This window comes from Eublepharis macularius, chromosome 13 (assembly GCF_028583425.1).
Source record: "Eublepharis macularius isolate TG4126 chromosome 13, MPM_Emac_v1.0, whole genome shotgun sequence".
NCBI lineage: Eukaryota > Metazoa > Chordata > Lepidosauria > Squamata > Eublepharidae > Eublepharis > Eublepharis macularius.
In genome coordinates, this window is record NC_072802.1 from 14,232,545 (window position 1) to 14,251,553 (window position 19,009).

The 19,009-nt window shown below is 41.2% G+C and overlaps 1 protein-coding gene across 2 annotated transcripts in view; it reads left to right on the plus strand.

Annotated features, from left to right (window-relative positions):
* Positions 1-19,009, plus strand: part of LOC129341623 (phosphatidylinositol-binding clathrin assembly protein-like) — a 67,282-nt gene that overhangs the window by 27,784 nt on the left and 20,489 nt on the right. The window contains exons 5-14 of one of the 2 annotated variants that reach the window (XM_054996903.1): positions 846-939; positions 1,062-1,173; positions 2,302-2,408; positions 2,952-2,993; positions 8,780-8,865; positions 10,446-10,569; positions 12,342-12,478; positions 13,880-13,983; positions 16,073-16,219; positions 16,645-16,755. In XM_054996903.1, the coding sequence (XP_054852878.1) occupies positions 846-939; positions 1,062-1,173; positions 2,302-2,408; positions 2,952-2,993; positions 8,780-8,865; positions 10,446-10,569; positions 12,342-12,478; positions 13,880-13,983; positions 16,073-16,219; positions 16,645-16,755 (1,064 nt within the window). The remainder of the gene's footprint in view (positions 1-845; positions 940-1,061; positions 1,174-2,301; positions 2,409-2,951; positions 2,994-8,779; positions 8,866-10,445; positions 10,570-12,341; positions 12,479-13,879; positions 13,984-16,072; positions 16,220-16,644; positions 16,756-19,009) is intronic. The other variant, XM_054996904.1, reaches the window with a different exon arrangement.

A 19,009-nucleotide genomic window follows, 5' to 3' on the forward strand; every position in this document is an offset into this window, starting at 1 on the left:
GATTCTGTTTGTGGCACATTCTGGCTGTTCTGTTCCTGCATGTTGGTGCCTGCATAGAAAGGAGGAACGGTAAAATTAATTTGATAGGTTCCTCTCCAGGATTCTCTAAGCTGTCCGTGTCTTGATCAGGCCAACCCACTGCCCCAGTTCTGTTTGCCACCATCCCTTACTTCGACTGCTTGCAGCATTTCATGCCTCCAAGAACATGTTCAGTCTTTATTAAGACACCTTTGATTTGTTTTTCTTTGCCTGGTGATTAATTAACAAAGTCCCAAAGTCCTTCTCTCCCCCCCCCTCCCCTCCACATATTCAGGGAGTCCCCCAAGTACATAGAAAATCTCTGCCGCCATGTTTAATATTTAGTGATAATGGCTTGGTTCTCACAGTCTGATCTTTGAACCAATTGTTAAACCAGAGTTTGATATTAAGAAAATTAGCAACCAAAACCACAAATCCTAACAAGGAACTTGGAAGTTTGTAAGGATGCGCAGAATTCTGTTTTGGGGAGGGGGGAATGGGGGGGCGTGTTTTGTGAATTTGGTGTTATGTGGCTAATATTGTTGCTTCTATTGTAGTACAGTATGAATAATCTTAATAAAATCTTGTAGGAAATTCAAATATTTGTTGAAACAAATATATCATATCTGATGTGCAATTTGAAAAATACCGTTTTTTGTGCAGCCCAGTTCCCCAGCATGTTTATTCAAAAGGAAGTCCCAGTGGCTCCAGTGTGGCTTACTGAATAGCCTTGCTGCCTTTGCCTGTGGTAGACGGTAGCATTGTCACCTTGTGGCTTGGTGCCCTCTGCATCCTTGTGATTTATTTTTCTATTGAATTCTTTGAAGGATTGATGGCGTAATGAGAACAATGAATACTGAAAAACTTCTGAAAACCCTTCCAATTATTCAGAATCAACTTGATGCACTTCTTGATTTTGATGTAAGTATTGAAAGTTTCTTTCATTGATATAATCCAGTATTGTTTTTTGGGATGAAAAGAAAATGTGTCATTTTATTCCCTCATGCTTTTTTCTGTTTTTAATCTCTCTGCTTTCTACATAGGCAAACCCAAATGAACTAACAAATGGTGTAATAAATGCTGCCTTCATGCTCCTCTTTAAGGATTCCATTAGGCTGTTTGCTGCCTACAATGAGGGGATTATTAACCTGTTAGGTATGTGAAACAAATAAAAACTCTTTAAAAAGTGGAGACTCGTATAAATATGCAGATGTGTTTTTGTGAGTAATTCCTGCTGTGTCCGTTCCCCCCTCACACACTTCCTCATTCAAGACTTCATAATAAAATCATATACACCACTAGTCTCTCCACACCTCTCCCTCCAAATATGCCAGGTGGAATGTTCATCAATATTCCCTAACAATCAGCAGCTAAGACCGTGTATAGGGGGGGCTCATTTCACTTGAAGCCAGAGCTCTCTCCGGCAATTGCTGCAGAGGTTTAAAAAACGGCAGTAAAATTTGATCAACGACACAGATAAAGCTTTTGACTTGGGTTGTGTGTGAAGTGGTACTCTGACCCTAAGGGCGTTTATGTTGAAGTCTTGAAGCTGTGCTCAGAATTTGCTTCCATTAATATTTATGTTAGGAGTACAGTCTAAAGTGCACGTTTTCCTGAAAAAGAATGTGCAGACTTACTGTTGACCTTTCTGTGCTGTTAGCTATAATCGGTGCATCTTTGAAGGACTGGGGCCTTAGCTTGCCTTGGAACATTGGGCTAGATCCATGGAAACCACTATTGTTTGTGGCCATGTGGATATATGCATTCAGATTCAGAGGCAGATTACTGCTAATGGAGGACAACTCCACCCCTCAGTCTGTGCTGGTTGTTAGGTTGGATCCAACATCAAATTACGCATGTAAAAGGCTGATCTCTGAATCAGCTCTCTTAGCCCTGTCTAATCAGTGGATGGTGATTGCTGCTTTGGGTAAGGTGTTACACTGTCATTTGCATAGCAGATGTTAGTGTGAGGTAGTAATTAACCATTTTTAATAGTCTGGAAAACAATACCGGAACACATTTGTGTGCTAAAAGTAATTTAGATAGTCCAATTTGCAGAAATCTACTTTTTAAAAACAAAACACAGAAAATCCAGGCGGACAAGCACCCACCAATCATTAATTATGTAACAGCAAAGAAATTGGATGTTTTACAACCTGATACACACTTTTAAAAATCTTTTAAATGTGAAAGTAGTCTGTCTTTCCAATATTCCCTTTTTAAATATTATCTTACAGTCCTTTGCTTACAAATGCTTTTTTCCCTTTGAATTTCATGCTTCAGAAAAGTATTTTGATATGAAGAAGAACCAGTGCAAAGAAGGTCTGGATATTTACAAAAAATTCTTAGCCAGAATGACCAAATTGTCAGAATTCCTCAAAGTGGCAGAGGTAAATAAATCCAGTAGCATCAATAGAATTTCATTTAGCTTTCTATACTGGTACAGTAATAAATGCATATCATACAATTCTCACTTCATAATTTCATATAAATACAGTAATATGTGGTGGTCGTTGACTGTAAATATCACTTAAAATAGGCATATTTAAAAGGGCTATTTTGAAAGCCTAGTTTTGACTATTAACTTTTACTAAAAAATGTAGGTGACAATGTAGGTCTTAACCAAGGCTTGGGAACGTCAAAGTGTTTCTTGAAAATGATGAATCAAAATAGTAGCAAAGTCTTTTACGTGGGGCTCCTTCCAGTACCCGAAAGAGATCAAATCTTCTTAAAAAGAGATCTTGCAAGATGAGCATGTGAAATTCTGCTTATGGAGCAATAACAAATGGCATTTAGGATTGTACCAGTTCAGAAAGTTTTCGTGTTCTCCCTGGTACCTTAGCTTGTGTGTAGACATTCAGATCCACAGTTCTTTCTTTTCATTGTCACTGCATGTAGTAATGTACATTTTTTTCCCTTTTTTGTGAACCCAGCAAGTTGGAATTGATCAGGGTGACATTCCAGATCTTACTCAGGTCAGTGTACATTTCATATTAATTTAACCCAGATCCTTTGTGATTTTAACAGTTAGTGTTTCATTGTATACATCGTGTGATTTCATTTCCTTCCATATATGTTATATATGGAAATCCATGCCATTTTTTCCTGTGAACTGTATTGTTTGCATAGTAGTACTCACAAACAGTAACCTCTTCAGTTTTTTTTTCTTGTATGTTCCAGAGAATATTCTTACTAAAAGATTGTGGGGAGGTTATTAAAAAAAAATCTCTAAAATGCATGGAATAGCATGCTAAGAATTGGGATAACTATTGCTTTGCTAAACAAGCCAACATTTCCCCTGGTTTAATCAGCCAAGATGCAAAAGTGTATGACACTGATTCCCATGTCCAGCAGGGCTTTAGGCTTGTTTTCTCAGACGTGTGCAGTTTGCCTCATGGCCAGGGTGGGTAGGTTGCTGTTTAGAAAGTAATAAATCCCTCTTTGGGCATCTAAAATAGTTCTTTGGATCCTGGAGTAAGTGTGAAACACTGGTTATGAAAACTGTGTTTAGTTTGTTACCTGTTTCTTGTGCTGATACTCTAGGTGTGGAATGTAAAAATGAAAGGCTTGGTTTAGAAGTGAGTAAGCCACCATGTGAAAGAGCCTGGGGGAACCTTCAAGGCTTTCTCTTGTACCTGACAAACCAATTAGAGAGTTCTAGGTTTGCAACAAACAATAGTTTGTTATGCCCAAATCCAATGGAATGAAAGACAGTTTGAATACTAGTTTACAGGGAGAAGCAAACTGTGGTTTGTAAACTCAGAAATCTCTAATCAGCAAGCTTGACCATGTGCAAGAGGAGAAGAGGGAAGATGGGAACCTATGATTCTTCACCAAATGGAAAACCATGGTTTGCTGTTACATCTAACATAGCCTAACATAGTCCTTTGCCCCAGCCTAGATGCTGTTGGGAAGTGGGCTCTTCCCCTGCTTGTCCACAGCAGCATGATTTTTTTTTTACCTTCCAGGTTTCCCCCAGCCTTACTGCATTTTTTCTAAAAACTGCTTTATTCTGATCCTTTTGGGGAAATTGCTGCAAAGCTGGGGTCACTGCTGTGTAGATGGGAAAGTGCTGATCTTGCCTAGTACTGCCCACATTGGTGCCGTTTCCCTTGCCCCAGCTCCCCGCAAAATCACTATAGTATTAAAACAATGTACTAGTTGCAGCTGTTTAAAAAACAAAACTGTAGCTCTTTTCATTGCGGAGTTATAAAGGGGAATGAATAGCTCCACAACAAAAAATGCTAGAGACTGACTTTTTAAAAAAAGAAAAGTGGGAGCGAGTATATTATTACAATAGATCTTGATATTATAATGCGCTTGGGCTCCAGCAATAAAGCCATCCAGTGTGATGGGGAAATGATGGCCGGGGCGGAGGTAGGGAAAATGCGGGGAAATACACAGTGTAGAAGCCCGGTTGCTGCTGCACTGAATCTGCAGCCTTAGCAGCAACAGGCAGCCAGAGGAAATCATTTCTGTGTAGAAAACCCCAAAGTCATAGCTGTGAAGGGATGTAAACATTGATAATCTAAGCCTATCCTGGAGGCAGAATGAAAAAACCTTTTACATGCTAGCAGTTTGCATTTTCCAGAAGATAAGACCTACCAAATGCGGATGATTTTTGTTGCCCAGTCCACATCTCAATGCTATGCCAGCAGCTTCTTCTCTCCCCCTCCTGCCCCTCATATGCTTAGCCTCCTTGCATCCAGGTCATGCTGCCTGCATGTCATCTTCTCAAACTTATCATACCAATGTTACTCCCAGCCTCTTCAGTTATGTAGCTCGTTTTGTTCTTTGCCTGAAACCATCCCTTCCAAGCAGTCTAGATAACCACCACTTAGACAGCTCAAGTTCCTTTGCAGTTCAGGGCCCTGTGGCACAGACTGGGATTTAGTGCTTGAGAGCCCTTTGGCTGCACGGCACCTTTGCGTTGAAATTGATTTGCCTGGGCACTTTTTTTAATGAATAAATATGGCGATGGCCATTACACCAGTCCAATGAACTTGTGCCATAAAATGTATGCATTGTTTAATCTAATGCACTAAGACTGAATTACTGTGGGATTGCTCATTCGTGTTGAGTTCCATTGGAAGAAGGTTCTGAGGCAGGAAGGGGAGACAGCCTTTGATTTTGAGGAAATAGTGTATTATTAACGTGAAGGCAGCTTTGCCTAACGGACTCCAATTTGTTGCTGCATTGTTGTGTCAGCTTCTCTTCTAGCCAAGCATAGGATACCTCTTGTGAAACAAAACTCAAATACCGCACGCAACAAGAATCTTCATTAATAGAATGTCTAGTAAATGCCACCGGAACAAGTTTTGCAAGGTAGAGCTTTTGTGCAGTATAAAGCAAACAAACACCTTAATAGCTCACCAAAAACATACCCTCTTTTGACTTCCTGATGTAAAAATGTATTTCCTGCTATTTGTGCTGTCACAATTTTTCTTTCATGAGAGCTTATCTGGGAGGCATAAATGGAGTTTGAGATAAATTCCCTTCTGTGTGGTATGTTGATGTCAAGGATGCGTCTTCATCTGTTCCCTGCTTGCTTGTTGACCGTATAGTGTGCCTTGCAAATCTCTCCTTCTTTGCCCTTTCAGTTACTAGTTAGAGGTACTTTATTGCTACTTTAGACTTTAAGGTATTTTTTTCTGTAAGGCCTCAGCTGGTAACTTATCACTTTATTTTTAAAAAAGGTTTAGCTCCTTTTTGCTAAGTTCAGCTTTTTGTTGTTTAATGTTACTAGTTATGGTTAGTTCTTTAAAGGGTTTATTGCAGGGAGAGTTATCAATAAACATTTTTGTTAACAGATCAGCTTTCTCTTTTGAGCATTTCATTTAACTTTATCATATTGTTCAAGGAACTCAGAGTAGCGAATGTGGGGTCTTTTTTTAACCTGCACTGAAACCCTGGAGGCAGGATTCTTCGATGTGAGGGTTTCATTTGTGGGGGGTGGCTGAAAAGTCCATACTCAGCTTCATTCTGCTTGGTGCCAAATGAGGCATGAAGGCAGGAGATCTTGTTACCGTTTCTGCTTTTATGAAAATATCAAAATTTTATAGCAGGCTAAGGGGAGGGGGCAAATGCAAAGGGCAGCAGAGCTGGGAGGCGAGGATTTTAACTCTTTCCCTCCCCTCCACACTACTCTTCTAATTTAAATTATTTCCCCTCCCCACCAGCTGCATAAGGTGAGTATTTTATTGCATCTGTTATGGGTGAATGTTTAAACTAATGTTTTAGATAATTGTAAGGCTGTTTTAATGTAACTTTAGATGCCATTAGCAAATTTATTTTAAGCTAACTTGAGCACTCCAGGGGAAACACTAGATTTAAATAAATAAACATTGGCTTGTCAGCCTTTTGACAAGTATAAACATTGGCCCTGGGTTAACACCCCCCCCCCCAAATGCTACAGTCACAATTTGATTCTCCCATCTCAGAGCTAAGCTACAAGAGATTAATTACATGAGGATGCTCACATGAAGGGAGTCACAGTGTTTGCCGGGAAGCCAAGTTTTAAAAGAGCTCAGAAGGCTTTGTCAATTTCCCCTCTCTACATAGCCTGCAAAGATCCCTCCCCAAAGGGTTCGCTAATTTCCTCTGAAAGGTTCTGTCAGTTTCACTTCCCTTTCTGGGGGTGAAGAGGAAATAAACAAACCCTCTGAGGAGATCTTTGCTGGCTCTGTAGAGAGGGGAAATTGACAGGGCCTTGCGATCTCTTTTAAAACTCAGCTTCCCAGCTAATATTGCGACTCCCTTCACGTGAGCGTCCTCATGTAATTCCTCTCTTTTAGTTTAGCTTTCAGTGCAGCCATTGTTAACAACCTTGAATGCGGTAGGAGATCTGATCACAGACTTCTTGTCATGTATCAGTTGGCTCTTTAAAGACACAGGACATTTCAGCCATCCCTGGTACATTGGCAATAGAAAGACACACAGACTTAAGGGCGCTGCCTGCTAGGAACTGGCATGTTTGTCACAAACATTTGTTTCTCTCTTTCTCTCTTTTACTTCCCTTATTGCTTTATTTTATTTATCAAGTTTTTATCCCACATTTGTACTATAAAGTACTCAATTTTGATTAAAAATAATCTTTAAAAATCTACAACATAGTAAAGCTAAAACCAAGAAAAATTAAACTAGTAGTAGCAGCAAAACGATGATGGATATTAACACAGCAAATACAGTTGCAGTTGGAAACACACCAAGGAGAAAGTGCTGGTGAACTCAGTGAGACCTGTGAGTCTACATGCTTAGGACTGAACTGAAAAAGCGCAGTGAAAATGGTGACAGTAGCCCTCGGGCCAGTCACTCACTCATAGCCTGAACTACTTTACATGGTTGTTGTGAGGATGAAATGGAGGTGGGGAGTGTGATGTGCTGCACCCTAAGCTCCTTGGGGGAAAGGCAGGATAAAAATGTGTTAAATGAGATAAATAAGTATTCCTGGAAGCCTAAGAGTGTGTGAGAAAGACTGGTGTTCCAAAATCTAGGGGCCAGAACTGACAAGCCCCAGTTCTGAGTGCTAGTGCTTTGCTTCTGTTTTCACAGTAGGAATAAATCTAAGCAGCTTATTTGCTTGCCCAGTATTACCTCTAAGTCTAATAAAACTTGAAGGCTGTAGCTCTTTTTTTTCTTCTTGACTTTGGGAGGCTTAGTTTCAGATCTCTTGCTTTGCTTTAATAGATTTTTAGAGCCTCCAAAAAGAACTAGAACAGGCCAGTTAGCTCTCTCTGAAAATATCCAATTTGCCACATTTTTGTGAAAGGTAAAGCTGTCCCATACACCTGTATAGGGGCGAGAGCAGGGCTTTTTTTCTGGGAAAAGAGGTGGTGGAACTGAGGACTGTACAATGATGTCATTTTGGGTCAGCTGGAATAAGGGGGGAGTTTTTAAAGTTTAAATTGGCCTTGGTGAAAATGGTCACATGGCTGGTGGCCCCGCCCCCTGTTCTCCAGACAGAGGGGAGTTGAGATCTCCCTCCGCACCGAGCGGCGTGGAGGGCAATCCAAGCTCCCCTCTGTCTGGAGATCAGGGGGCGGGGCCACCAGCCATGTGACCATTTTCAAGAGGTGCCGTAACTCCGTTCCACTGCGTTCCAGCTGAAAAAAAGCCCTGGACGAGAGTGATCAAGTGTCAAGTAAGATGTGAGATGATGAAGAAATTTGTCTTGAGGCTGAAAGTTTTCCTGCATACATCACATCTTTGGTTTCTCAACATGCCTCTGCTGTTCTAAAGTTAATGCACTATGTGAGCTGATTATTCTTGTTTTACAAATAAATGGGCACAATGTTTAATCAAGGAATAGATTTTAAAATACCAGTATCATAAACTGAAAGATTTGCTGTAGGATCGCATGGCCAAGTATGACTTTGAACACTGCCTTTCAGATGTTTGGCCTTCAGGCAGCAGTCCTGGTGTTTGAGACATAGATGTGCCACACAATGCTTGTACATGGCACAAGGTTTTGAGTTCATGTGGCCCACACTGAGTGCCTGTATGAGCTGAGAGTGCATCCTATACCGCAGTCACCCGCCTTTGAAGTGCTTCTTCTGTCTCTGCAGAAAGTGGTAGAGGAAGCAGCTGCTAGACTGTGGTGGGCAGGTCACATGGGATTCTGGTGTGTGGAGAGATCTTTCCTCTCTTCCCAGAGTCATCTTGTTGTGATACTATTGTTATTCAGTCCAGAAAAACGTAAAAATATAGTTGAAGTTTTACTGTTGTGGCCAAGCATACATTTGACAAGAACTTGTAACTTTAGGCTCCCAGTAGTCTGCTTGAAGCGTTGGAGCAGCACCTGGCTTCTCTGGAAGGAAAGAAGACAAAGGAGGTTTCGGCTGCTAGCAGGTAATCAGCAAGCTGGTCGCAGTGTGGATAGTGATTTTTGCTGAATTAAGAGTGTCTGTGTAATAGGTAAGCTTAGGCTATTCTCAGTGATGTGGCAAGATTTATTTGTTCTCATGGACCATAGCTTTAATGCTAACTCTGCCCATCTCTCCGTGGCATGCATAAATGGCACAGCCACAAACAGATGTGAGGCAGAGGCACAGAGATGATTTCTTGACTCACAGATACCCCATCTCAGCAACACACATGTTGCCACCTGTCACTGAGGGAGGCAAAAGAAGGCAAGGAGCAGTTGGGAATGTAGCGAAAGGAATTCTCTACCTTTTTGTCTCCTCCCTGAATAACTTGCAGATCCCCGTTTGTATATTTTGTTGATATTGCCTACACCTTTAAGTGAGAACTACACACATGCCTAGTGGCAGGATGGGTGGGATGGAATATGTTCAGTAGTCTTCCTTTTCAAATCTCTCTGCCCAAACCTGACTTTGAGTAAGTAGGTAAGTGGGATCTAGCATTTTTAGTGCAGAAGCTCAAAACCCACTAATTATAGTTAGTCATGGAAGACAAAATGTTTGTTGCCGCAGTTGTCAACCTCACCCCCAATATGGTTTATGCATTTAAATGGGTGTTCTGTAAACATGACTACAAAATGCTGCTAGTGTGGTTAGACTAGGATCAGGCAGGCCAAGGTTTAAAATCCTGCTGAGCCGTGAAGCTCTTTGAATACTCTGAGGCCATTCATTATCTCTTTGTCTAATCCACTTTAGGGGGGGAAATGCCAGCTCCCCAGACTTAACTGGGAGGCTCAGTTGCAGGCCTCGTGGGGGGGGGGCAGAGGGCAGGACGTCATGGCGGCCGCCATATCGGAAGGCAGTGTGGACTCCCTGGGGTAGCAGGGCAGCCCTCGCCGCCCAGATTCAAACTGCAGCCGGCCAATCAGAGCAGGCTGGCTGGGGTGTGGAGAGGACTACGGACCTGGGAGGCTCAGTCTCCTCTCAGGTCCGCTGCTGGCCCTTGTAAGAGAGGCAGTCCCTGCCTCTCAGCACTTGGCTCGAGGCCGGCATGTAGGAAAGGCTGTCTAGGCTGCACTGCTGAGCCATGAAGCTCTTTGAATGCTCTGAGGCCATTCATTATCTCTTTGTCTAATCCGCTTTATGGGGGGAATTGTAATGGGCAAGGGGGGGCATAGAGGAAAGTCAGAATGAAAATGAATCTAGCTGACTTCAGAGGGACTGCAGCCTCACTGCTTCTTTGCCATTTGGCTATGGAAAAATGGATGTGATTCACATTAAAAGAAGACTTGTGGCATAAGCTTTTGTGGGCTGGAACACGCTTCAGCAGAGGGTCCTCAATTAATGGTTAATCTTTAGGGTTCCACAAGGCTATAGTTTTGTTCCCGCTGCAACAGTCTTTAACATGGCTGCCCTTTTTTGTGTGATCATTTATGTGATTGAGCTCTGTCTTCCCTGCCTCTCCCTTAGCCGAGGATCTCAGCAACTTTGAGGCATCCACCTGGTTTGAAGATAAGTGGACGCATGTTTCCTGGATGTTCAGTTCTGATTGAGCTTCTTTTATTTTAGAGCAAGCACGCTGTCTAGTGCTGTTTCTACACTTGCCAATACTGGAATGTCCTTCAGCAGAATGGATGAGAGAGAGAAACAGCAGGCGCTGGAGGAAGAGCAAGCTCGACTGCAAGCGCTGAAGGTGCAACTCTTGGGTTTCTCCAACTTCAACAGTTCTTTAAATGGAGTAGCCGGTTTAAGAACAGCCTTTGTTAGGCCACTAGAATAACAGACTTAGTGTTACCTTTCCTAACGGGCTGTGCTGATGTGTGGAGTTTGCTGTGTAATTTTTAGTTGAATATTGCCTCTTAATGAGGCTGTATTGCAGAAGACTTGGAGACTGCTTTTGATTTAGAGAATTTCCAGTATTATCCGGCACAACCTTATTCATTTCTGCAACAGTATGCAATTTTTGTTATTATTTTGTTACTGTCTTTCTAAGAGATCTTAACAGTTGGTCAGGTTTGTATGGTAACAAATGATCTCTTGATTCTTATGAAGCTTGGATCAAGCTTTTAATGGACTCATGACTGAATCAGTATTCAAAGGCCTATTCCATTTTTGAGACTCCTTCACACCTGAAGGTCATCATTCAGCCACTGTCGAGCACCACTGATTCTTGGTGGGGGAAAGCCAAGCATGGTCTTACCTGCTGAAATCAGTGGGACTTGGAAGTGCTTAAGTTGCAGCTGGGTGGTGACCTTAAAGCACAGTCGCGAACTGCGAAATCCCACTGATTTCCACGGGTGAAGAATAAACAGTGGGATTTGGCTGGATCGCTCTGTAACTGTCAATCCAAAATTCACTATGGAATGGGGAAGTGGCTTAATTATATGATGTAGTTAAGTTGCCGGTTCAGCGTTTTTGCTTTTTGCTCACCAGAAACTCTTGAATAGATCAAGAGGGAGAGCTGCTTCGGTGTTTCCTTCTTATAGGCTAATTTCTAAAATTATGTAGGGTTTTTGCTATAATTGTGCAGCAGGTTTTTTCCTCCATTAGTGGCAAAAGACTTGACTTTTTGTTTGTGGTATGGTGCTATAGCATGTTGTGTTTTGTGCTGTCCTTTTTGTTCCCAGCTAAGATGGACCAGTTTGGACATGAATTATGAATTACTGCTGCCGTTTAAGATTTGGGAGTAATCCCTCCCTTTTTATATTATATTTGCACAATTCAAATATGCAGGTCAAACCTGTGTTTTTTAGGGGGGTGTACAAAGAGCTGTTAATGATCAACTTCACATTTGTATATTTGTTTATTTGATAATATTTCTACTACTACTCCTATGCCCAGGATTCTCAAGGCAGTTTATAAAGAATTTAAAAACTACAACTATCAGAATAATAAAATGGAGTAACACACAATTAAAACAACCAAATTGGCAAGCCAGAGCTTAGGTAAGGTCAGCAGAAGTAAAATCAGTTTTAGGTCTTCCTGTCCTGATAGCCTGAGTAAATGCAAATGTCACTTGAGTGCTGGATGAATGAGGGCAGGAAAAAGTACTGTAAGTGAAGCGGCACTCCGGAGGATGCACTTTCTCTCTAGCTGGAGGCAGATGGTTTGGCTGCTGGAAAAAAACTCAGCCGTGAGACAGGTTCATTTGGGAAACGGTGGTTCTTCAAATCAAAACAGAAGTGCAGAGGCACTTTAAAGATTAACAACATTTATTTCAAGGTGAGCTTTCATGAGTCAGAGCTCCCCCTCTGGTCCCCCAAATCATATGCATCGTTTTTTCCTTTGTCAGATTTTAATCTCTAAATGCTGAGAGATATGATATAAATGGTTTGTTACAAAGCAAAGGAGTAATGAGTGTGTGGCACCCTGGATAAAATTTGAGATACAGTAAGCCTTATACAGTGTCCATTTTAATTTTCTTGCCCTGTATTCCCTTGTCTGGTGTTTTTTTTTTAAAAATAGGAACAACGGCTGAGAGAGATTTCTGTGGTCTCAAATTCTACGTCTACATCTGCCTCTCCAAGCACTTTATCAGGGAAGAGTGTGAATACCAATGCTGCTGTTGACCTCTTTGCAACACCTGCACCAACCACCAATAGGTGAGGGGGATTCCCGTATCAAAGCAAGTATAAACAGCCCTCAAACGTCAGTGGAATTCTTCACTTTTTGGCATTGGAGCATCCGCCCAAGTTAAATGTTACCAACAGTGTTTGACTTTTCTCTTTTTAAGGCCGAAGGTTCAACCGTAGATTAAAAAAAAAATAAAACAGAAAAGTATTGTAGCTTTACAGGGAAACTGGGTGGGGGAAGCTTTTCCTGTGTGGAGGCCCTGGATGATTACAAGTTGTTTACTGAGAAGAGAAAATACACAGGCTCCTTCCCATCTTAAGCAGTTTGACTTGTTAGAATTCAGTCATTTATATCCTCCAAAACATTCTTTTGTATCAAAACATTTCCCATTCATCTGTTTCTAGCCACTTTCATCTAAAGCTTTTTAAAAATGGGACGAGTTTTTGATTTATCTGACACCATGTGATGTTTTTCTTTTATAGAAACCTTCAAAAAATCTTAATACGTTTTCTTTAGTAGCTCTTCTCATTCCCCCTGCCAAGGTTTCAGTGAGGGAGAATATGGTTGGTCAGGGACTCTGTTTCCCCAGGCTGGTCCTGGAAAGCTGAGAAGATGCAGTTGGTAGGCAGCGCTTTGTGTCCATTGCAGTTAAATTGGACAGAAGAGCCCAAACTTGAAGCTACATTGAGAGTGGAATCTTGAGGTTGGGTCTTGAAGGCTGAACGTGAAACCACCCAACCCTCTATTTCTAAATTAAGGGGAAGTTTGGTGTGTGCAGAAAGTCATGGGTTCGATACCCAGCATCTCCAGGCAGAAGTGTCAGGTAGGAGGTGATGTGAAAGGGACCCGTACTTGAGATCTTGGGAAGTCAAGCCACCACCAGCTGGAGTAGACGATACTGACTTTGATAAACCAGTGGTCTGACTCCGTATAAGGCAGCTTCAGGTCTTCCAGTGACATTGCATCCATTCTCCCCTGGGTCTGGCTCACTGCTTCCGTTTTCTGGAGCCTCAACGTTCAGAAGAGGGCCTGGGGCGGGGGCTGATTTGCTGAACATGGGTGCCAATCAAAGTTCTTGTATAACTTTTTACAGGGTACGTAGAACTTTTCAAACACCACAAGTCTCGAATTGTGTCACATCAAAGCCCACGTAAAATGAGTTAACGTGATGCTCACGTTGCCGTGGGGTTAAGTTCCTGTTAGTATATAGATATTTGTTCTGTTGTTGTAATTTCTACCCTGGAGTGTTTATCAAACCAAACTTGTTCTTTGAAATGGAAAGCAGCAAAATTACTCTCAAATGTGTGTGGATCTATAGGCAGATGTTGGTCACTGTCTAAGCCTCAGCTTTCTGGGTGTTTTTTTAATAAAGCAGAATACTAGAAGTTGTGTTGCTTAATTATAGTTGGACTACTTCTTGAACTTTTCAGCATGCCCAACCTTTCTACTGATCTCTTTGACCTTCAACCTGCATTTGTTCCGACTGTACAGAGTACTCCAGCCATAGCGACTTCGGCAAGCAGTGCCTGGGGAGGTAGGTTACTGCTATGGTGAAATAAAGCTGGATGAACCTTTGAAATTTTAGGAGTTCATGTTACGTCTTACGTAATTGGTTGCCCAACGAGTCCTCTGCAGCCATGACATCTAGACCATTTCTCTTACCCTCATGAATAGCTGTGGCACGAAAACACAAAGCGTGTTGCAGAAATTATTGCTGCACCCCAAAGGGGGTTTGTCTGCAAGGAGTTTGTCAGGTTAGCTTTGCTTTCTTCTTACTCTGTCTGTTCATGCGCCATGTTTGTATGGCACTGAAGTATATTTATAATATTTACAGAATTTATATACTGCTTTTCAGTCCTGATTCTCAAAACAACATATTCTTCTGACTGGTTTGATTAACAGAAGCAAAACCAGCTGTTCCTTTAGAGAGAGAAACTTTCTAGGAACGTTGATGCCTTTTCTGATTTTTTTCTTAAGGAAAAAAAAGAATGGAAATGTTGGGGATAATTGAAAAATATGTAATACTTTCCTATCAAACCTAAACTTTACTGCTTTATTGACATAAAATGCACCATTTGTAATTTAGCAGATTAAAATTGTGCTATTTGGCATATTTACATAGTATAAATGAAGCAAAATTGCAAATATACCCAGTGGTTAAGAGAGAAGTGGAAATTGCAGCACCTTAATCTACTTTAGGGCATGTATCTTTATTTTCCCCATCTTAGAGACAGGAAAAAATAAAAAGTTGAAATTAGAAAACAAATTACATAATCAAAAGATAGTGAGTTGGATCCAGCCAGCTTTTTCATTCCATCTCATGCTCCTTTCCATAGACTCTATCCTGCGTGCTTTTTGTCCTTGCAGAGCCTCTGATCCCCAGCACAGCTTTTTAAGTGGTTAAAGGAGACCCCTTGCTCCCTGTTTATAACCAGTGGGGAAGCTGGCTAGAGCCAAACCTGTATATTGTTTGGACAGAAACAGATTCATGCAGGTCATTATATGACTAGCAATATATTTGGCTGTCGAGGTATATAAGATTAAAGACGATACGTTATTGAATAGTTCATTGTTTTTAAACTCAGTCTAGCAGGTTAATTGTAGCCCAAATTGGTCTCATTTGAACAATAAACATAGCCTTAAAAAGTATGTTGTATATGTCTACAGTATACATAGGAATTATCTTTAATGATGGAGATTGTATTAAATAAAATAGATCATGTTACACACATTATACCTTATCTTAAAAAGCATCTCCCTCAAAAAATTATAGGTTTTTTTTTCAGTGCTCCTCAAAACTTCCCAATTTAGAGGTGGGGAAGAAAACCCCCCTTTTTGTCCAGTTTATCTCCAGGCCTTCATATTTCTTCTCATGGCTGACAAGACGTGAAAAAGATCTTGCTGGTCTGGCGTAGCCCTTGCTGATTGCCCTGAGCTAGTTAAAAACATTTTTTCCATAATGAATGAAACACATGTAACCCTGAGACAAAGGATAGTGGCCAAATTTAGTCTGTATCAGGTATAACATTTCAAGTTTATGTCACAGGCCTCAGTGTGTCTAACTGTCATCATAACTGCCTAGAAGTAGTAGTTTGGGGTAGCAGCCCCTTCTCTGTCCCCCCAAATCATCCTTGAATGGATCTAGTTTGATTAGTGTGTAATTAATGAAGTGCTGAAGTAATAGAGCTATAATATAATTTAGACTTAACACATGCGACGCACAAGTGCAGCTTTTGTTCAGTCAGAATGGATAGCTTCCTGTCTGCCTCTGCAGTCTGAGGCTGCTTCAGGTTTGAAGGGACGGTAGACGTCCTCAAGGATAATGCTCCATTATGGTTTTAGATTGAGAAATGTATAGGAGGGGGGCGTGTCTGAGTGGTAGAGCATCAGATGCACCTGATAAAGAGAGCTGTGGTTCTCGAAAGCTTATGCTACAAATAAGTTGGTTAGTCTTAAAGGTGCTACTGGACTTTTTACAGAGGTATTGTAAAATGCTTGAAATTGTGCTTCTGTGAACTCTTAAGTTGTGCCTGTACAGTGTGTCTTCTGCCTTGACTATTTGTATTTGTGTTCTGGCTTCTCTTCTTTCCATTCTTCTTGCTGCTTTGTGCTGTTTCTGGAAGGACCTTTCTCGTCCACAAATGGTTGTGTTGGGTCTCCCCCCCACCTGGACCTCTTTGATATGAAGCCTGTTGAAGAAGCTGTAAAAAGTACCACCCCTTTTGTGACATCCACCTTAAACTCCAAACAAACAGTGGAACTGTTTAGTGGTAAAACATCTTCTCATTTCCTTCAAAACGACAGTAATGATGATCTTAATATGCCTTAATTTCAGATCAAAAGTATATTGCAATTCCTCATTAAGCAGATGGGTGCTCAGTTTCAATTTAGAACAAAAGTCGTTAATTTTGCAGAAATGCAGGTTTGGCATTTGATTTAAGTTTGGGCTTTAAAAAAAGGTAGTTGGGGTTTCTAAGCCGTACAGTCGGGTGGATGTTGTATACTTCTTATAGTAAGGTTTCTAATTTAACACTAGTTTTTACTGTCTCTTTCCATATGTGAAGATGATTTTAGTGATCCTGAAGTACCTTGTGATTTCACAGTACTCTATAAATATTTATAGTAACTGTTTTCTTAAATAATTTTGTTTTATACTAACAGTTCTACTTCTGATCATTTTGATGAACTTTTGCAGGATATCCTCTTCATTCAGCATCCCAAAAAACTGCCTCTTCAACAATCAATGTGGACTTTGATGCTGTGTTTGGTGGAAAGTCAGCAGTACATGAGTTCAGAACAGCAACGGGTAAAGCTACGTCTTGCGTGTCGATTTCTTCATCTCTAAAAGAACTCTACAGTCGCATATGGGTCTCTGTTTATAGTGTTGTAGTTCAGTGGAACCATCACTACTATTTTTGGGAGAGATTTTTTAAAACTTGCACTGTCTTTCGTCTATAAGAATACCCCAGCTGGAGCAGTCCAAAAGTCCACTTACTCCATTGTTCTGTGTGCAAGAGGGGCTAGTCATATGCCTCTGTCAGTTCACTACTGGGGGTTGAAGGTAACCCCAGTATCTAATACTCAGGAGATGTGCCTCAGGACTCATGGGTATTGTTTAATTATCCATGGAAATAGCTAGTTTCAGGGCTATGAGCAGTTTCTGGGGTTTTTTTTTTCCTCTTTAAAAAAATAGTTTTTCTGGCTCTTCTAATGTTTAGAAGTAGGTTTTCAAAAGCATGACCTGAAGACTCAGAAACAAAAACGAGAGGTTTATGAAATGCTTTAAAATCATGTGACCTGAAAGCTCCCTGCCTGATTCTGGTCTGATCTCTGGTAATCTGTTGGTAGTGCAAGTTCATCATTTCCATTTTGTGCAATATAAATATTGAAAGATAGGTTAGGCTTTTTGTGAACAAATATTTTCATTCCTGATCTGGAGACTGAATTGATCTCTCTTCCTGTAACCTAATATTTTATGAACTACCCTTTCTAATTTAATGAATGGTATTGAAGTGTGATGTGTCTATCACATATTTTAAGCAAGTATGCATGTGCCTTTTGAAACATGAGAAATTAGCAGCTGCCATTCAGCTTAACAGTGTGGTCCTCAGTGCTCCACAAATTGTGGGAATGTTGCCCTTCCCCTGTGCACATGAGAGAACCAAAGTTCTGCACACACAAGGGCAGGAGACTGCCTGCTGAAGGTTTTGGGGTAAGAGGACAAGCCAGTCTTCTCTTCCCCATACTTCTCTTCCCATTCCTCTGTGGTGCCCAACAGAATCTCTTCTGTCCTAGCTCTTTGTGATGATTCCAGGGCTTTTTTTCAGCAGGAACGTGGGGGAACGGAGTTCCGGAACCTCTTGAAAATGGTCACATGGCTGGTGGCCCCGCCCCCTGATCTCCAGACAGAGGGGAACTTAGATGGCGGTGCGGAGGGCAATCTAAACTGCCCTCTGTCTGGAGATCAGGGGGCGGGGCCACCAGCCATGTGACCATTTTCTCCGAGGGCAACCCTCTGAGTTCCACCACCTCTTTTCCCAGAAAAAAAGCCCTGGATGATTCTATAATTCCATATGAATGTACACAGATCGGGAGAGAGTAGGCATGAAGAGGATAGCGGGTGCTAGGCTTTCGTGGCCATTTCTTACGTGCCCAGGGTACAATGCCAATCGTCACTTTGGGTTCAGGATGGGGATCCTGGAGGTTTTTTGCCTTCCTTTGGGCATAGAACTGGGGGGGTTTGGGGAGGTAGCTATGAATGTCCTGCATTGTGCAGGAGGTTGAACTAGATGACCCTTGGGAGCACCTTGCAGTTACATGTTTCTGTGTTTCCACTGATAGCGACTCTTGGTGTGAGCAGGCTGCCCTGGGGGTTTGCTGGATGCCCTTGTAGGGAGTGTATCCATCATGCCTTATAGGTGGGCAGGAAGAATGGGGAGGAGGAGGAAATAATTTGGGTTGATCTACCTCCCGTCTGGTTTGCTGTTGAGTAGCTTCTTGTTCAGATGATATTTAATTTGGCTCACATTTTGTGTTAAATGGGTTTTTATGCTGCTCTGTACTAACTGTTTAAAACTTAGCTAAATCAGCTGCAGCAACACAGACAAAAGCATTCAGAATGCGCAGATTAAGTCGGCAATTTTTTTAAAAAAATAGTTTTTCCTTGGGGTGGAGGCATTTTGCACTCTGTTTTATTTATTTAATATACATTATAATTATCCTTTTCTTTTATATTTTTGGGTATAATTTTGCAATGTGGCCTGCTGGATCGCTGTTTTTATCGGGTAAGTTTTTTTGCTTTTGTTTTGTTTAAATAATTGCAAACTTTTAGTTTAACTGCAGGTTCTGTGAGTCCTGTTTGTTGTAATTGTGGTAAAAATATTTTGGAAAAATGAAATACGTAGTTCACTTGGAGATGATTTGCTAACATTTGGAGCTGATCCTACTAATGTTTACAAAGTCCAGCTTTACCCATGAGAAAAGTTGGAAGGGAAGAAGTGCAGATGTTGAAGGCTCACATTTTTATTGTAACTTTTAAAGTTGGAAATGAAGGAGATGGT